Source organism: Myodes glareolus, chromosome 6 (assembly GCF_982192425.1).
Source record: "Myodes glareolus chromosome 6, mMyoGla1.1, whole genome shotgun sequence".
Classification (NCBI taxonomy): domain Eukaryota; kingdom Metazoa; phylum Chordata; class Mammalia; order Rodentia; family Cricetidae; genus Myodes; species Myodes glareolus.
The window spans coordinates 104,848,079-104,867,887 of record NC_142031.1 but is presented as its reverse complement, the minus strand read 5'-3'; the positions used below and the strand labels follow the sequence as shown (position 1 = coordinate 104,867,887).

The window sequence follows — 19,809 nt, the reverse complement described above, 5'->3', positions numbered from 1 at the left end:
ATAACAGTTAAGGCTGGTCGCGGTGGTAAAACTCTGAACTGTTCTTCCAACAAGAGCCAACAGTTCCCCAGTTCTCCATCCAGGATGTCCCTCACCCCTGAACTCCATGAAGTTCAAAAATTCCATTGGGCAACAAATGAAGGAGGCGCTAGGAAAAATACGTCTGATGTGCTAGTCTTTCCCATGGAAGAGTCACTCTGGTTTAGACGTGCATGTCCTGAGGATCAGGACCCCATGTGGTTTTCTTGCGCTGAAGCTGAAGGATGAGGCTTCAGAAACTGTGCAGTCCTTTAATAAAACCATCATTGCAGACTTCTGACAGGTAACTTCCAGAACGTCTAAAAGACTCAGTCCTCATATCCCAGCCATCCCCACAGATTAGAAAGGGAAAACGTCAAAGGTCGAAGAGCACATGTTAAACTAACAACGTGACTGACAACAGACTCCACTGTTTTGTAAAACAGCTGTAGTTTTATGTAAAATTATATTATAAATCTATGGGGAAGTATAAATGCTAACAAAGTAAGTACCTATACTCTCCATGCAGCTTAATAAGATCAGTGTTTTAAATATTTTTAAGGAGATTAAATGGGAGCAGGGAAAATGCTCTGTGGGAAAAGTGAGTTCAGACCACTAGCATTAATATAAAAAGCTAGATGAGGTGGTTTATTCTTTTAACTCTAATGCTAGGGCAGCTTCCAGACGGATGCCAAGGGCTTGGTGGCCAGCCATCCTACCTTAATTTGTAAGTTCCAGGTTCAGTGAGAAATCCCATCTCAAAAAAGAAGGTGGGACTTGAGCAAGAAGGACACCCAGCATCAACCTGTGGCTGTACCCTCACCTACACGCCTGTTATCCACACAGGAGATTGAACACGGGTAGAACTTAATTAGTATTTCTTCTCCATTACTTCCCTTTATCTCCCCAAAGCCACCACCTAGAATTTGTTTATTCCTGTACATGTGTGTGTCACAGTTATAGCCATAAAATATATTAATATTTCTACATGTTTTAAAATCATATAAATTGTTCAAGGTGTTACATATCTTTTAGTAACTTGGCTTTCTTGCTCAACATCATATGACTCACTGTTTATAAACGAAAAAATAGAAAATAACTACAACGAAAAGATGATTAAATATCATGTTGCACACTTACACAATAGAGCTATATACAGAGGGTCTCCAAGGAACCAACTTTGTATTTGGATGGAGCTTCTATTGTCATACGTAATGTAGTGCTAATGTATACTAATAAGCAAATGTAAAAGTGGAATGGAGCTGGATTTGTTTTTCCCATCCAATCAGATCGTTTCTGCACTTGAAAAGCCAACTTAAGCAGAAGGTTAACAATCGCTATACATTTGGGGTCTTGTTTTGACACTCTCTTTGAGCTTGTGTTGTAGCTGCATTCTGCATTCTTGGCCATTTCCTTTCTTCTTTCTGCCTACTGACTTCTTGCTTGTTCAGTTTTTCACTTGGATGCCTGTTCTCACTTCGACTGTTGTGCCGCAGTGACTGCTGGGATGCATTGTCAAGACCGGAAATTTCTCCTTATGGTTACACACCTTGAGTTCTTCGATCTGAGTTCCATGCTGTTGGGTCCAGGTCTAGGCTCTCTGCTTGAAGTTTGGACTACAGTTCCTTGTTACATTCTCATTTGATAGTTTCAAAGTCCAATCATGTGAGTTATACCTTTGTGGCTAAAACTTTCAACTATTATAATGTAGGTAGGTTAGGCTCCAAAGAATAGAAGGAGGGCAGGATCTAAAGTCAGCTCATAAAAACATTATAGGTTACATTTTAATTATTTTATTGATGGTCCCTTGTGTTAGAAAGTCACAAAATTACACAGTTCTTCCCAAAGAAAAGAGAGAAATGAGCACTCCCAACTCCACACTGCAATGGCTTTGTTTTTCCTGTTTTACACACACAGTTATCAACGTTTTTACTGACTTGGGAACTTATGTTTGCTTCTATGCCCCACACCTTCTTTCCTTCCTCCTGATAGTGCCCCTTTCAGCAACGGCATAAGAGTAGCACATGCTGTCCCTGTTCCCACTGCGTAAAGATTAAAGGTGTTGTTCCTCTCCTTCAGTCATTACTAGCAACTGACTCGCTTCAGCTGGCTTATACTGCTTGTTTGCCCTTGCATGTAGAAGACCTATTTCCCTTGCTTTCTGGCATCATTTGGTAGCCAATGACAATTTGCTGCCAGGTAGTTGTCAGTTGGTACTTGCAGCTTCCAAGAGGACAACCAACTTCTGGCAGCATTTCAAAGAGTGGTTCTCAACCTTGCTACCACTGCCACCCTTTAATACAGTTCCTCACGTCGTGGTGACACCAATCATAAAACTATTTCGTTGATCCTTCATGACTGTAATTTTGCTACAGCTAGAAATTGTAACATAAATATCTGATATGTTGGATATCTGATATGTGATCTCTGTGAAAGGGTCATTCGATCCCCCAAAGGGGTAGTGACGCACAGGTTGAGAACTGATGATTTGATAGTTTCTCATCCTCAAGATCACTTTGGAAAGGCTCCTATAAAGTCCATGAGTATGCATTTAGGTTGTTTTGTTTGTTTGTTCATAGCTTTCCTTTTTTCTTCAGATATGATAATTTAGGGCTGTTGAATGTTGCTTTCCTATCAGCCTGTCTGTTCTGAGCATGTGCAGTTCTTCTATCTTGCCATGCTTTGTCTGTTATCAAATGGTAAATTGTTTACCATAGAATCCACCCTTTGGATACAAGCCTCTTATGGTCTATGAATAGTCACAGTTATGTGGTGACGGAGAATTGTCTGCATTTTGTCAATCATGTTTTAAATAAAACGCTGATTGGCCAGGCAGGAGGTATAGGCGGGAAAACCAGACAGGAAGTGGAGCCTAGTCTCTGGAGCAGGAGCCGGGACCAAGTGCCGGAACCAAGAGGGCCTGATCCAGGATCTGAGGCTCTTTTTAAAAGAGAAATATACCATGCCCCAGTGGGCTGGTATTTCAGCGGCTATTGGCTGACGGAGCGGAAGGCGCTCCCCACCGCACTGTGGGCTCGTGCTTCAGCGACTATTGGCTGAGGCAGCGGAAGATACTCCCGCAACAGTTATGCAATCAATACCATTATCTAATTTCTAAGAGTTCGATCACATCAAAAAAAAAAAAAATCCCATGCCCTGGGTGGGTCACCCTCTGCTCTTTACTCCTCAGCCCGTGATACCACTACCCACCTCAAGTTTCTCTGAATATTTTGTACAGGCAGAGTCATTGTCCACGGCTTTTTGTGTCTGGCTTCTTCTACTGAGCAAAATGTTCTCACCAATCTTCAGATTGCACCAGTAATTCATTCATTTGAAATGTCTGTGACATTTCTCCATTACCTGTGATGCTTCAGGTACTGGAAAGGAGGTAGTCTCCACATTTGGACTATTATGGGAAATGTCACTGTAACCATATGGGAGCAAGGTATCTGATGAAATATTGCTTTAATTTCTCTTGCTTATGAATCTAAAATTCCTGGGTCGGTCATTTGATTATATAGACAGTTTAACTCTTGCTTTGTTTTGGTTTTGGTTTGAGACAAGGCTTCTCTATGTAGCCTAAGTTGGCCTGGAATTTGCTGTGGAGTCTGGGCTGCTGTCTAACACTGGCCCTCCCCCTCGACTTTCTGTCCCATAGGTGCCAACTAACACATACCAGGACACTTAGATATGTTTAACTTTTTAAGAAACTTTAAAAATTTCCCAAAATGAGCTACTGAAGTTTCATTATATATTCTAGAAATTAACTCCTAATCAAACATATCCTTTGCCAATATTTTCTCCAATTCACTGTTTTCAAGACTTTAATTCATTTTTCTAATTTGTTTATCTCTGCATGTGTTTAGAGCAGAGGATTGTCTATCAAGGAATGAGCATCTCAGGTCATCTTGGCCAGAATTCACAAAAGGAATTTCCTCACTTAATTAGCTGCAGTTGATTGATGTAATCACTGCTGAACTAAATCCATCCATGGCAATGGTATTAATGCTTGAATCTTAAAATCTTCAACTAACTGTCCAATCAATGGTTCTTAAAGCTACTTTTTGCTGGATATTAATGATTTTCTATTATACGGTTATAACACCATCAAAAGCTCCTTTAAGTTGGAACATGAGAAGACACCAGTCCTATCTGAGTAGGTAGTCATAAAGCCATCTAAGTCAAAAGTAGGGAACATGTATAGTTCCTGAGGCAGAAGGGGCCCAAGAGAGCTGACGATGGTAATTAGCGAGGTGGAGTGCCAGGCATTGTCTCATGCATTTTGGAAAGTACCTACTTTACTCTGTATAAGCTTTGGAGATGGTCAGAGCTTAGAAGTTAAGTCTTTGGAACAAGTTGAGACTGATAAACTCAGATGACAGACAAGGCTGCCAACATGTGATTCACAGGCCATGTAACCCTACCAAGCTGTCGTGCCCAGCACAGCAGGCCAGATCACATCAGGGCTGCATACACTTATTGAGAGCCATGATGACCTCTAAGGTCTTTTCTGGCTCGAGAATGAGATAAATTTTCCAAGGAGCAGACGTGATCATTTTCCCGTGGTATTGCTGGGATGAAGTTAGCTTCCTCCTAATGCTCTAAAATCTGAAATATACCACAGTGGGCACATGATAAGATGGCTTTGAGGCATGGAGGATGGTTCATTTCTAAGCAATCACAAACTAATCCTGAGGCTGCTCACCCCCTCACTTGCAGAAGCCTTGTGGAAACTGATGGGCACCTATCACCTTGGCTGTCTGGGATCAGAAAGGAGTAAGATGGGCTTCACTGTGGAAAATGTCACCTGTTAATAGGTAAAAGCACTTTAAAGCAAATCATGGCCATGCGATGTTGCCAGACATTTGATTATACTGTGTAAAGACGTGTCACTGTGACTGGCTTGAAAAGGAACTAAACAGTCAATAGCTAAGCAGAGAGAATAGGTAGGACTTCTAGGCAAAGAGAGAAACTGGCACACAGAGGAGATACCAGTGAGATGCAGAAAAAGTTAGAAGTATAGAATGAAAGAAAGGTAGAATGTAGATTAAAAAGGTAGAATGTCATTTAAATAAGATGGGTTAATTTAAGATATAAGAGCTGGCTAGAAACAAGCCTAAATTATAGGCCAAGATGCTATGATCAGTAAGTCTCCATATCATTCTTTGGGAGCTGGTTGGCAGGACAGAGAAAGACCCATTACAATGCAATAGTAATTCTCACTAGCTGGTTTGGAGAGAGCTGCAAAGAGAAATGCACCAAGGGAAATTAGTTTCAGTAAGTCACAGAGGCAAGAAAATTCAAGGCTCCTTAGCAGATAATGACTGAATCTAGAGGTCAGGCCTGTAAAAGGAGCTATGGCACATAAACTGGAATAGTAAGCCAATGTGGATTATCTTTCCTCTGTCAAGAATATTCCTAATTGTGAAGTGAGGTACTATTGAACCTACAAGCAAGAAAAAAATGTGAATTAAATTATTACACATCATGAATCATAAACTGGATCAGGCCAGGTGGAGGGAAGGGTGAGGGGAGAGTACTGGGAAAGATGACTGGAATTGGGAGCAATGGGCGAGGCAATGTGGAAATTTACTGAAATGAGAACTCAATGGAATAATAATTTTTTTAAAAAGCCTATTTTCTGAGGGACTAGAATACAAGACAATATGCTTCTCACAATAGATGAAATATAGTAATTCCCCAAAGCATAAACCTAAAAGATAATTTTGTATTAGCAAACAGGTATTTGTAAGAAGATAAAGGGAAAGAAAATATGGATGAAATGTCATTTTTCTCATCAAAATGATAAACCATGGAATATAATATTTAGCATTGACAAAAATACCAAAATGTGCACATTAATAAATTAAGTATAATAACAAATAAAAATTAATATTACTACAGTGTATCTTGAAAAGAACCTAAGTATCTATACAATCTTTACTTAGAATTTCTATCCCAGGAATCTCACTCACTCCATACATAGACTCCAAAAATTTATGACATGATTACGATAATATGCAAACTGTACAATGTAAAGTTGTAATTACACATGTAAGTAAACTGAAAATCATAGACATATTAGCAAATTACTGAGATATTAATTTACTAACATGTAGAAAAACTCTTTAATATAATAGTAAAATTCAAGATTATATCACAAGCCCAGAGAACCTGGACAACAATGAGGACCCTAAGAGAGACATACATAGATCTAATCTACACGGGAAATAGAAAAAGATAAGAACTCCTGAGTAGATTGGGAGCATGGGGACCTTGGGAGAGGATTGAAGGGGAGAGGAGAGGTAGGAAGGGGAGTAGAGAAAAATTAGAGTTCAAGAAAAATAAAAAATAGTAAATTTCAAAGAGAGAAAACAACATTCTATATAAGATACAAATTGAATTCAAGAAAAAAATGTGTAATAAAACCTAGAAGAAGAGGGGATCTTAGTAAATGGGTAACATTAGCAATAAATGGAATTTTTCTCCCTATAGTCTTTCCTATTATTACAAAAGAGTTTACAGAGACCATGTTTACCTTTCAAATTTTCACTTACTCAAAACAAGCTCCACTATGATTAAAATTGGAATAGGAGTGTAAAGTTATGCATGCACTTGGGGAGACTAGCAGGTGCTTGTCTTCCCTCGAAAACACAGATGATCATCATGAATGAATATTTCCCTGGGAGATGCTAGAAGGGATCTAGGTCATATACATTTCCATATTTGCAACATTAGACCTTAAGTGTGCCTGCTATTAGTTATGACACAGTGTCAGAAGGTACTAATGTTAGAGGCTGCATTTCTAATCCAAGATGAAGAAGCATAGTTGAGGTTGCAAAGTTAACATGACAAGCCTGGAGTTTGAATTCAAGTCTATCTGTCTATCTGTCTATCTGTCTGTCTATCTATCTATCTATCTATCTATCTATCTATCTATCTATCTATCTATCTATCTATCCATCCATCTATCTACCTGCCTGACTTCCTATCTCTATCTCTCTCTCTGCCCATTCATTTTCCTGTACTACCTGCCTCTCAGAAGGGGATACTTCATAGCCTTCCCAAGAGCACAGTCCATTCTGTCCATTGCTAAGTGGAAACAAATATGATTATCTTGGAAACAACATGGCCACATGTGGAAGAAACTCACAAGTAAAGGCAACAGACACCAAGCTCCCTGGTAAGGTAACCTTGGACAGAGGCTCTGCTACAGCTGCTGTTCCCTACTCTTGAAGCCCTAGTGCTTTGTGTCATCTGTGGTAATTGAGATAAAGGGCAATGTCATTTACCTACCTGGCAAGGTAAGGCGACTTGTGGAACTAGTGCTTGGAGCGGGTGAGCCATGAGAACGCTTCTTTGTACCTGTAAAGAGGACAGGTAAGATAAGGAAAGTATAATTGTGGGTCAGCTGGGACAGGGAAGTGTGTATTCTATGGCACAGAGAAGTCAGAAGTTTAGATTGTGCCTTTGTGGAATTATACTCCGTACCTCTTGGTAGCAGCTTGGCACGTTGGATGCAGACCCCCTCAGTAGTAGTAGGAAGTCTTCCTAAATGTGTTGTTTCCACAGATTCCAATGTCAGTGTTCTAAAGTGGAACCTATTTTTTTTAAAGCCCCCAGGTAGTTATAATATGCCTGTAGGGTAATAATCACCAGTTGGGAAGTGGAAAGTTTAGGATTCAGAACTGAGGAATCTGGGGTTTTGAACCTGTTTTAGCTATATCCTTTCCCTGCTATCGATCTTAAGTTGTGAATGGGATCTGTCTGAGTCTCAGATCGTCACCTGGAAATGAGTAAAGTAACAACTATATCCAAGTGTTCTGGCAAGACAAAGTGTGTACTCAGAAACTGTGGGTCAACACTTGGGCTACAATAGTGGGGTTCTGGAGCATCCAGAAGATGATGACTAACTCTCACTAGGGATTTGATTATCTTTCTTCATATAAACAATTGAGTGTGTAGTGAAGAGATGAAGAGGCAGCCTCCAGGATGAGGTGGAAAAAAAAGAGCAACCGAAAGGATAAAACAAAAGGAGACATTTCTCACATGCATACATCTTACACATGTACATGCACATATAAATTTACACACCTATATGTGCAGTATATTATATAGTTATAAATGTTATTTGCTCAGAATTTTTGTTACTTTATTTTGTCATCCATATTGAGGAGAAAGAGACATGGAAGCCCAAAGGCAGCAGCAACCTATATGATAATCCCGTCAATGGGTTGATAGAAGTGAAAAGAGAATTATACAATGTTTCACTGTGTAACTCATGCTGGTTTTGACCTCAGTATTTTTTCTGTCTTAGTCTCCTGTGTACTGTGTTATAGGCATGTGACACCTTGGAACACCAGAAAAAAATTAAGTGTATACATATGTCAACGTTATTATTTTATGAGTTGCAGCAATTGCCCAATATATTAGCTACTTTTCTGTTTCTGTAACAGAACACCACGACCAAGGCAAGTTGTAGAAGAATACATTTCATTTGGCTTACAGTTTCAGAGCATACGAGTCCATAATGGAGGAGCAAAAGCATGGAAGTGGGAAGAGCTGAGACTTCACATCTTGATTCACAAGTAGGAGGCAGAGAGAACACTGGGAAGGCATAGGTCTTTACAAACCTCAATATTGCTTTACTGGGCTCTCCACCTCACCCCAGAAGACTTCTACCAAGCAGGCCCAGACCACACAAACCAGAATACATGAGTGACCTGTCTGCCAGTGGAACTATATCCCTCCCTGTATCTAGCCCCTCCCCCAGTCCTTTCCCAGGCCCACTCCATCAGAGTTAGTCCCTGACCCTGATGCTGTTGTTTCCTGCCCCTAACCCCAGAGGACTTCTGCCACTGAGGTACAGACCACACCAGCCACAACCTGTGGGTGACCCTCCTGTCCTGTGGCCTGCTCCCTCCCATCTCAGCACCAGCACCGCTGCTGAGCCTTGCTCCGAACTCCAGGGGAATCCCACTGGTAAGAGAGTGCAGCTCTTACCAGTGGACAAGCAGATGAGTGACTCACCTGCCCGTTGGACTGTGGTCACCCCTGGATTATGCTCCCCCAAGACTCATACTACTGCCTAACCTCTCCCAAATCATCATCTTCTCTGTGACCAGCCCATAGGCCTAGACACAGTCCACATCATTTGGAGAACAGATGCCATATGTCCACATACAGTCCAAACAAGACAGAGAATAACCCAAGCATCTCTACTTGAGGCAAGGATGGTCCCCTAGGTACACCAGAAGATTTAGACTTTATTGGAGGTAAGGCCAGATTCAGAGACCCAAGAAGACTTTGGCTTTACCAAAGATCAAAATGAATTAAGGGACCCAAGGCCCTCAAAACTCCAGTAGAAACACCCCATTGGACCTGAAGACTGACCAGTAACTAGAACTTACCAACAACAAAATAATAGGAATTAACAATCACTGGTTTTTAATCTCTCAATATCAATGGACTCAATTCACAAATAAAAAGAAACAAACTACCAGAATAGATAAAAACAAAACAAAACAAAGCAGGATCCATCTTTCTGCTGCATACAAGAAACATACCTCAACTTCAAAGACAGACATTGCCTCAAAGTAAAGGGTTGAAAAATATTTTCCAATCAAACAGACCTAAAAAGCAAGCTAGTGTAGTCATCTTAATATCTCACAAAATAGAGTTCAAGTCAAAATTAATAAAAAGAGATGGAGAAGGGCATTTCATACTCATCAAAGGACAAATCCACCAAGATGATGTCTCAATTCTGAACATCTATGCTTCAAATAAAAGGACATCAACATTTGTAAGCTTAAATCACATATTGAAGCACACACTATGAGTGGGAGACTTCAACACTCCACTTTTACCAAAAGGAAAATCATTCAGACAGAAACTAAACAAAGAAATAGCAGAACTAACAGATGAAATGACTCAAATGGACATAAAAGATATCTTCATTTCACACAAACACAAAAGACTATGTCTTCTCTGCACCTCATGGAACCTTCCCATGTACTGAGACTGATCATGTACTTGAGCACAAAGTGATTCTTAACATATATAAAAAATGGAATAACCCTCTGTATCTTATCAGATCATCAGGGATTAAAGTTAGAGATCAGCAACAACACAAACTATAGAAAACCCACAAACTAAGGAAACTGAACAATCCCTGGGTCTAGGAAAACTAAAGATAGAAATGAAAGACTTCCTAGAAGTCAATGAAAGTGAATACACATCGTATTGAAACTTATGGGATACATGAAAACTGCAATAAGAGGAAAGCTCATAGCACTGAGTGTCTAGATAAAGAGTTTGGGAAAATCTCATACTAGGGTCTTAATGGAGCACCTGAAAACTATAGAACAAAGAGAAGTAAACACCCCAAAAAGAGAAGACACAGGAAATAATCAAAGTGAGGGCTGAAATCAATAAAATAGAAATAAAGAAAACAATGAAGTAAAGAGCTGGTTATTTGAGAAAATCAAGATGGATAAACCCTTATCCAAACTAATAGGCAGAGAGAGAATATCCAAGTTAACAAAATCAGAAATGAAAAAGGGGACATAACAACAGACACTGAGGAAAACCAGACAGTAATTAGGTCATATTTAAAAAACCTGTACTCTACAAAATTGGAAAATCTAAAAGAAATGAAAAAAATTATTGATGGATACCACATACCAAAATTAAATCAAGACTAGATAAACAATTTAGGTAGACCTATAACCCCTGAGGAAAAAAATCCATAATCATTAAAAGTCTTCCAAAAACAATAACAAAACCCAGAGTCAGATGGTTTCAGTGCAGAATTCTAAGCAGACTTTCAAAGAAGAGCTACTACCAGTACTCCTGAAACTATTTCACGGAACAGAAACAGAAGGGACATTGCCAAATTCTTTCAAGAGGCCACAGTTACCCTGACACCCACACCATACAAAGATGCAACAAAAAAGAGAATTACACACTAATTTTCCTCATGAACATTGATTCAGAAATACTCAATAAAACACTGGCAAACCGAATCCAAGAATACATCAACAAGATCATCCACCATGATCAAGTGGTTTCCATCTCGGAGATATGGGGATGATTCAACAAACAAAAATCTGTCAATGTAATCCACTACACAAACAAACAGAAAGAAAAAAACGCCACATGATCATCTTATTAAATGCTGAAAAAAAGCCTTTGACAAAATCTAACACCCCTTCATAATAAAGGTTTTGAAGAAACCAGGAATACAAGGAATATATCTAAATATAATAAAAAGCAATATGCAGCAAGTCAACAAGCAACATCAACTTAAATGGAGAGAAACTCAAAGCAATTTCACTAATGTTAGGAACAAGATAAGGCTGACTACTCTTTCCATATCTATTAACAATAGCACTTGAAGTTCTAGCTAGAGCAGCAAGACAACAAAAGGAGATCAAGGAATACAATTGGAAAGGAAGAAGTCAACGTACTGCTGTTCGCAGAAGATAGGAGAGTATACAAAAATGACTCCAAAAATTCAAACCAGGGAACTCCGAAAACTGATAAACACCTTTAGCAAAGTTGCTGAATGCAAGATTTACTAAAAAGAATTGTCAGTAGTCCTTTTATATACAAATGATAAAAGGGCTGAAAAAGAAACTAACTTATCACTAAACAACCAAATGAAAGACTTTTATGACAAGAACTTCAAGTCTTAGAAGAAAGAAATTGGAGAAGACGCCAGAAGAAAGAACCCTCTCCTTTGCTCATGGATTGGTAGGATTAACAAAGTAAAAATGGCCATCCTACCAAATCCCCATCAAAATTTCAACACAATTTTTTATAGACCTTGAAAGAATAGTAACCAACTTCATATGGAAAAAAACAAAACGAAAGCAACTCCCATGATAGCTAAAACAATTCTGTCGAATAATTGAACTGCTGGAGGTGTCACCATCCCTGATTTCAAGTTCTACTACAAAGCTATAATAATAAAAAAAAGCATAGTATTGGTCTAAAAAACAGACAGGTGGATCAATGCAATCGAATCAAAGACCCACACATAAATCCACACACCTATGGACACCTGATTTTTGATAAAGAAGCCAAAATTATACAATGGAGGAAAGAAAGAATCTTCAACAAATTGACCTGGAATAACTAGATGTTGATGTGTAGAAGGATTCAAATAACACCTGGGGAGATGGGAGAGTTGTCCCTGTGGTTATATGAATGGGAGAGCTGTCCCTCATCTCCACCAACTAGGACACTTGCGAGAGCAGACCCCTCATCTTGCCTAGGCAACACAATGGAGCCCACTCTGTTGCCACAGGTATACATGAACCAGCCCCAAAGTAGTGAACAAGGGAGAGCTGTCTCTATCACCCATCTGTCCTATGGCAGCATGGGTGGGGGAGAGTTGCCCCCATCCTCCACTCCTATCAGTGCCTGAGACAGGTGTGAGGATAGGCCCTGAGATCACAAGAGCAGGAGTGCTGTCCTGTCACCCACCAGCTGTAACACTTGGGAGAGAAGGCCCTGCGCCTCACCTAAGTAACACAATAGAACCAATCTTGTTGGCAGAGGTGTGAGGGAGCCAGCTCCAAATTTGTAAGCATTGGAGAGCTGACCCCACTAATCTTCTGTGTGTGGTGGTGTGGGAGTGTGAGGATGCCCCCCTTATCTCTGCCTTACTGCCTGCAACAGATGAGAGAGCTGGCCCTGCCCCTCTCTAGCTGCAGCACTGGGGAAAGGAGCCCTATACCTATCCTCAGCAACACAATAGAGCTGGTCCTAATGATGTAGGTGTGAGAGAACCAACCCTGAGGATGTGAAAACAGGAGAAATGGACCCACCCCTTGCTCATTGCTGCAGAGGTGACTTAACTAGGGCAATGCTGGAGAGCTCACCCTGGTGGTGAGGATAGGAAATGACGGGCAGGTAGACCACCCCTACAGCTGCCCAGAACAAGGGTTATGACTTGGCCTACCCCAACATCCACCATACCTATGATCTGCTGGAACACATGAAGGGACCTAATGTGCAGACTTGAAACTGGAGGATCTCCACGACACAGGGCAACAAGAGGATATCCAAGAAGAGCCCTAATGAGGACCCAGCATTAATAGTGTAGCAGAAACCAGAAACCTCGAACCAGACCAATGACTCTTTGTAATAAGCTCTTGCAATTTAAAGATAAGTGAACAAAGGGGTTTACTGCATGACGTACTGTGCCACACTACAGCTTCTGTGATAAGATTGTAAACTTTTATCTCACTCCTTTTCCTTTTTTCTCACAAATTTTGTTTCATTTTAGGGGGAGTGCAGGGGCAGAGGGTGGATGTGAAGGGAATGGGAAAATGAATGGAATTAAGATACATGATTTAAAAGAAACAAAGAATAAATAAAAAGAAAGAAAATAGGAGAATGCAACTATATCCATATCTATCACCCTGCACAAAACTCAAGACCTAGTGGACAAAAGAATTCAATATTATTCCAGTTACACTGAATCTGATAGTAGAGAAAGTGGGAAATAGCCTTGAATACTTTGGCGAAGGAGACAACTTCTGAATAGAACACCAGCAACACAGTCACTAAGATCAACAATTAAAGTATGGGACCTCGTGAAACTGAAAAGTTTCTGTCAGGCAAAAAGCACTTTCAATAGGACAAAATGGCAGCCTACAAAATAGAAAAAGATCTTCACCAAGTCCACACCAACAGAGGGACGATCTCTAAAATATATATATAAAAACTCAAGAAACTAGACATTAAGAAACCAAATAATCCAAGGTAGTGATATTTCATTTGTATTTTAATAAATAAAGCTTGCCTGAAGTTCAGAGAATAAAACAGCCTCACTGAACAATCTTATAGACCAGGCAATGTTGACACACATCTTTAATCTCAGTAGCCACACTAGTTGCCATAGAAACCTGGCAGTAGTGGTGCATGCCTTTAATCCCAGCACTATAGAGGAATATAAGACTTGAAGAGACAGCTCTCATACACAGTCTCATTCAGAGATTTCTGGAGGCAGAATCACCATTTTGAACCATTTTGGTAAGAGCCAGTGGGTAGCTGCTTTGTTTTTCTGACTTTCAGGTTGAACCCCAGTTTATGTCTCTGGGTTTTTATTAATCATGCTACAATTCAACTTTTAAAATGTGGTACTGACCTAAACAGAAAATTCTCAACAGAGTCATTTCAGATGGCAGAGAAACACTTAAAGAAATGTACATCATTCTTAGCCGTGAGGGGAAGGCAAATTAAAACGACTCTGACATACCATCTTACACCAATCAGAATGACTAATATCAAGAACACCAATGATAACTTTTGCTAGAGAGGATGTGCAAACTTGTGCAGGCACTTTGAAAATAAATATGGCAGTTTAACAGAAAACTGGGAATCAATCTACCCCCAAGACCGAGCTATACCAATCTTGGGCATATTCCCAAAGGATGATCAATCATACGACAAGGACACTTGCTCAACTATGTTCATAGAAGCTTTATTTATAATAGTCAGAACCTGGAAACAACATAGATACTGTTCAACCGAAGAATGGATAAATAAAATATGGTACATTTACACAATGGAGTATTACTCAGCTGTTAAAAACAATGACATTTGGAAATTCAAAGGCAAATGGATGGGACTAGAAAAAAAATCATACTGAGTGAGGTAACCCAGACCCAGAAACATAAACTAGGTATGTACTCAATCTTAAGTGGATATTAGCTCCATAGTAAATTATAACCATGCTACAATCCACAGACCCAGAGAAGCTAGTTAACAAGAGTGATCCAAGGGAAACACATGGATCTCCCTGAGAAGGGGAAATAGAAGAGATATTCTGGGTGAACTGGGGGTGGGGTGGGGATGGGAACTTTATGGATTGGATTGGAGGTAAGTGGAGGGAGGGGAAAAGTACTGAAATAGATGACTGGAAAGGGGGGACATTTGAGGGTTAGGTAGAAACTTGATTCCAGGGAAACTCCCAAGTCTCTACATCTTCAAGGATGCCCCCAGCTAAGTGTTCTAGCAATGGATTGGTAACTTGGACTGGCCATCTCCTGTGATCAGATTGGAGACTACCCCAAGTGTCATCAGAAAGGTATCATTCAGTAACTTATGGAAACAGATGCAGAGACTCACAGTCAAACTCAGGGAATCTTGCTGAATAAAGTAAGGTAAGATTGTAGGAGCCAGAGTGGTCAAGAACATTATAAGAAAACCCACAGAAACAACTATCCTGGCTTGTAGTAACTCACAGAGTTTGAACCAGCAAACAGGGGGCCTGAATGCGACTAACATAGGCCCTCTACATGTATGTGACTGTTTTGTAGCATGTTATACTTATGGGACTCCTAATAATGGGAGCAGGGGCTGTCCCTAATGCTTTGGCTTGTTCTTCAGAACCTATTCTCCATACTGGATTACCTTGCTCAGCCTTAATGCTTAGTCCTAAATGTAACTTCATATGCCATGCTTTGTTGATAACGAGGGACGGCCTGCCTCTTTCTGAACAGAAACAGATAAAGAATGGGTTGAGATGGACTGGATGGGATGGAAGGGAGGGAAGAGGAGGGAATGGAAGAAGAGGAGGGAGGAGAAAATGTGAGTGGGATACAAAATTAACTAATTAATTAAAAACTCTGAAAGCTTATCACACAGTGACCCATCTTCCAACAAATCTATATCTCATAACCCTTCCTAAACAGTTTAGTGAACTGAGGAGTGCATATTCAAACAAAAGGAATAATGGGGGCCATTCTTGTTCCAACCACCATATTCAAACTATTAGCAAAGTCATATGCAAAGAACCAGGGTGACTAAAAGTTGTGCTAATGGACAAAATTCCATAATCACAGCCCAGGTAAAGATGACAAGATGCTCTACTGAATGATCAGCATTAGAAAAAGCAGGAACCCATAACTGGAGATGTGTGAACAGTGAGGTTTTCCTGCCCTAGAATAACCTGATAAGGTGCAGAGATAAATTTTGAATGGTGCTGGGGACTGTGTTCTTCTCCTTCCCCCAACTTCCCCAAGATTCTCATACTTCCAATATCATGTTGTCCCTCCCCCTTCCTCCCTCCCTCTCTCTCTCTCTCTCTCTCTCTCTCTCTCTCTCTCTCTCTCTCTCAGTAACAAAACAAAACAAAACAAAAAGAATGAAGTTCAATTAGTGATGGTTAACTACTCCTGAACATGAGGCTTGTCACTCTGCTGAAGAAAACTGATTTTTCCTTTTCCAGTAGCTATCAATTACAAATAGCTTCTTAGTGATTGGTAGCCCTCTGTGTCCACTTCTACTTTTCCATGCTGAGATTCCATCTGGCTTTAGGTTGGGCAAGTCTTGTGTGTGCTGCCTCTGTCTCTGTGAATTCAAATGTGCATCAGTCTTGCTCTAGAAAACATGGTTTCCTTGAGGCCATTCATCATCTCTGGCTTTGACAATCTTCCCACCTCCTCTTTCACACTGATTCCTTGATGGGTGGGAGGTGTGATAAAGACATCTCATTTAGAACCAAATGCCCCAAAGTCTCTCACTCTCTATTGCCCAGCCGTGAGTCTCTGTATTAATTGCCATCTACTGTAAGATGTTTCTCTGCTGAGGGTAGAGTAGTACAGTGATCTATGGATATAGCAATATATTATTATGAGTTGTCTTAGTGCTATATTCATTTAACAGAATGACAGTAGTTAGTCTTCCCCCGCCCCCACCCGAGCTCATGTCTTTTTAATTTTGGGTCCTTAGCTTCATTAAAAATGTCAGGTATTTGCCCCATTTCATGGAGTGGGCCTTAAATACAATTTGAAAAGTGGCTGCCTACTCTGATAATATTCATGCTACTATTGCATCAGTGGAAAAATCTTGCAGGCATGACAGGGCAAGACAGTGCATAAGTTCCTTCATCTTTTACTCTTTTTTAAATTTTTTTTTATTTATACAGTGTTCTGCCTGCATGGACACCTGCATGCCATAAGGTGGTACCAGACTGATGTGGGATTCCCCTTTGTATGCTGTGAATATCATTGGTTAATAAAGGAACTGCCTTGGGCCTATAGCAGAGCTATAGGGGAACAGAACTAGGCAGGGAAAACTAAACTGAATACTGGGAGAAGGGAGGCAGAGACAGGGAGAAGCCATGCAACCCTTATGGATGGAGACAGATGACTGAACCTTGCTGGCAGGCCACAAGCTTTGTGGTAAAATACAAAATAATGGAGATGGGTTAATTCTAGATGTAAGAGCTAGCTAGCAATATGCTTAAGTAATTGGCCAAGCAGTGTTTTAAATAATATAGTTTTTGTGTGATTATTTTGGGACTAAGTGACTGGGAACCAACAAGCAGCCTCTCTCCCTCCAACAAATCGGCACCTACGTAGCCAACTAAAATCCATGTGAAACCTGAGAAAGCTTAAAAAGGAATCCTAGGCACAAAGGAACAGAGTTAAGCAAGATTTGGTGGCGGCATTTTCCTGGCTCGGCTCTGTTTGCTAGAAGTACTCAGAGGCATGGCTCCTTTAAGAGAGGTTTTCCTGATTCCACAGTAGCAGAAAAAAGTTGCAGTTTTAAAATGCTGGCTTCCTAGGCCATGCTTCCAGCATGACCTCTGGCTCTTTCAGGAGGTCGAGCATTTAAATGGAGTTTGTGAACAGCATGCTGAAAGTTACTTGGTGGCAGCATGGGTCAATCAGAGTTGCAATGGTGAGGATGGCTGCCACCTGGCAGTCTCAGGCAATAAATGGACTTCCACCATGTTGTACTGTGTAGAGCAACCAGGTAGGGTCATATATATTCTAGTAATAATGCAGCTTAAGTTTTAAGATGTGCTTAGCATTTTAAGAAGTGCTCCTGGATGATAAAGAATTACAGATACACAATAGGACAGATTCAGACCTAAAGGACCTTTAAATGGGTCACAGTGTTGGATAAATATATGTAGGCTTGGGAGAGAGAAGAAATAGAGAGCTTTAAAAGGAAATAAAGTTTATTAAAAAGATAAAACAAAGTCTTTAAAGAGACAGAGTACAGACAGTCATAGATTAAAGAAATAAAGATAATAGAATAAATATTAAAAAGTAATGAGTAAGAAAAGCCATATAAAGATGGAATATTCACAGAGTGTCTGGATTATGAATATTATTGTGTTTTCTTTGAATTTTTTACTGTGAAGGAATTAAGTACAGAGAGACATTTTATTTTATGGGCTGCTAAGCTAAACCACATATATATTTTAAAGGTATCTTGTTTTAAATATGGATCTAAGGATATGTTGCTTTGGAAAAGAGGTTTTTCTGTTTCCACAGAGGATGAGAACCTGTGGATTGCTTCCAGACTAATATGGCTTGATAGACCATGAACCTCTGAAAGGTTGCTGTAAACAACCCCCTCAATTACTTCACCCAACTGCTGACTGAGATGAACCTAGCACACAGGATACACCATGAAAGACCTGATTAACAGTGCCCCCAATCAGCAGGAAGTAGTCTAGAGAACTAAGCCCATATTCCCAAATATTGTTTACAAATATTTCTTTACATTTAAAGGGGAATATGCTATAGAGATTTGCATTTGTATGGATATTGCTCTATTCATACAAGTTTTGGTGAATTTTGTTATATGTATATTTCTGCTCTTGATTAAGGTATTGTGTTTGTACAGCTCATTTAAAATGTAATATATAATTAAGAAATATAGGTAAATAGTCATCTATAATAGTCAAGCTTGTAGTCATGTTAGTTAGGTTTTCTAGACACACAGAGATATATTTCAGTTAGATAGGTGTTCTTCAAATCTGAAAGCAGAGACCTTCAGAATATGGCATTTAAACTGTTTAAATTATTAACTTAAGACTTTTCATGACAATGAGACACATCTGCACCTGGCAGCACCAATTATTCAAGAGGCAGATGGGCATCAAAGATGTGCCTTATGGAGTCTGTTAGCCATTTGGGCAAGAAACTGTTCTTGCCTGGACTGCTTGATGGTATTCTGTATGAACTTGACAAGCAGGACCCACAGAAAAATAACTGACCCACAGGAAAAAAAAACTGTTGAACTTGTCTAAAGGTGAGATGATCCTTCAGGGTTCCTGCTTCATGAAAGGGTCTGCCAGACATTCTGCAGGACACAGAAGAAAGTGACTGACAAACTGTCAATATAGACAGAAATATCTTTGAAATTTCCTGCTTCATGGAAAAGTCTGCTGGATACTATGGGCCTGTAGGCTGAAGACGGATGCCCCAACAGTACAGAAGAACTTTGGGTGATTGTTCAAGCAGTGACATGTCTCTGTCAATTCTAGAGTTTTGGAAGTTGCTTACAATGGACTTTCAGTTTACATAGGTAATATTATATCCTGGAGTCTTTGATGGAGTTGAAGAATTGATAGTTATAGCTTTGCTTAATTGTAATAAAAATACAGTATATATAAATATTGTAACTATAATTCTTACTTGATACATGTTTTGTTATATGTAATTTTACTATGTTGAAGGTAAAGCCTTCCTTTTCATTTAAACAGAAAGGGGGAGAGGTGATGTGGGATTCCCCTCTGTATGTTGTGAATATCATTGGTTAATAAAGGAACTGCTTTGGGCCTATAGCAGAGCTATATGGGAACAGAGATAGACAGGAAAAACTAAACTGAATGCTGGGAGAAAGGAGGCCAAGGCAGAGAAAAGCCATGTAACCCTGACAGAGACAGATACCGGACTCTTGCGGGTAGACCAAGAGCCTCATGGTAAAATATAAAACAATAGATATGGCTTAATTTTAGATGTTAGAGCTAGTTAG

General features: G+C 39.8%; 1 protein-coding gene across 8 annotated transcripts in view; it reads right to left on the bottom strand.

Annotated features, from left to right (window-relative positions):
- Positions 1-19,809, bottom strand: part of Pde1c (phosphodiesterase 1C) — a 445,757-nt gene that overhangs the window by 12,606 nt on the left and 413,342 nt on the right. For 5 of the 8 annotated variants that reach the window (XR_007233288.3, XM_048440405.3, XM_048440407.3 and 2 more), the window contains one exon: positions 7,315-7,383. The exons of the other annotated variants lie outside the window; for them this stretch is intronic. Coding sequence is in view for 4 of the 5 variants with exons in the window: in XM_048440405.3 (XP_048296362.3) it covers positions 7,315-7,383 (69 nt within the window). In the remaining variant the exon portion in view is untranslated. The remainder of the gene's footprint in view (positions 1-7,314; positions 7,384-19,809) is intronic. 8 annotated transcript variants of the gene reach the window in all.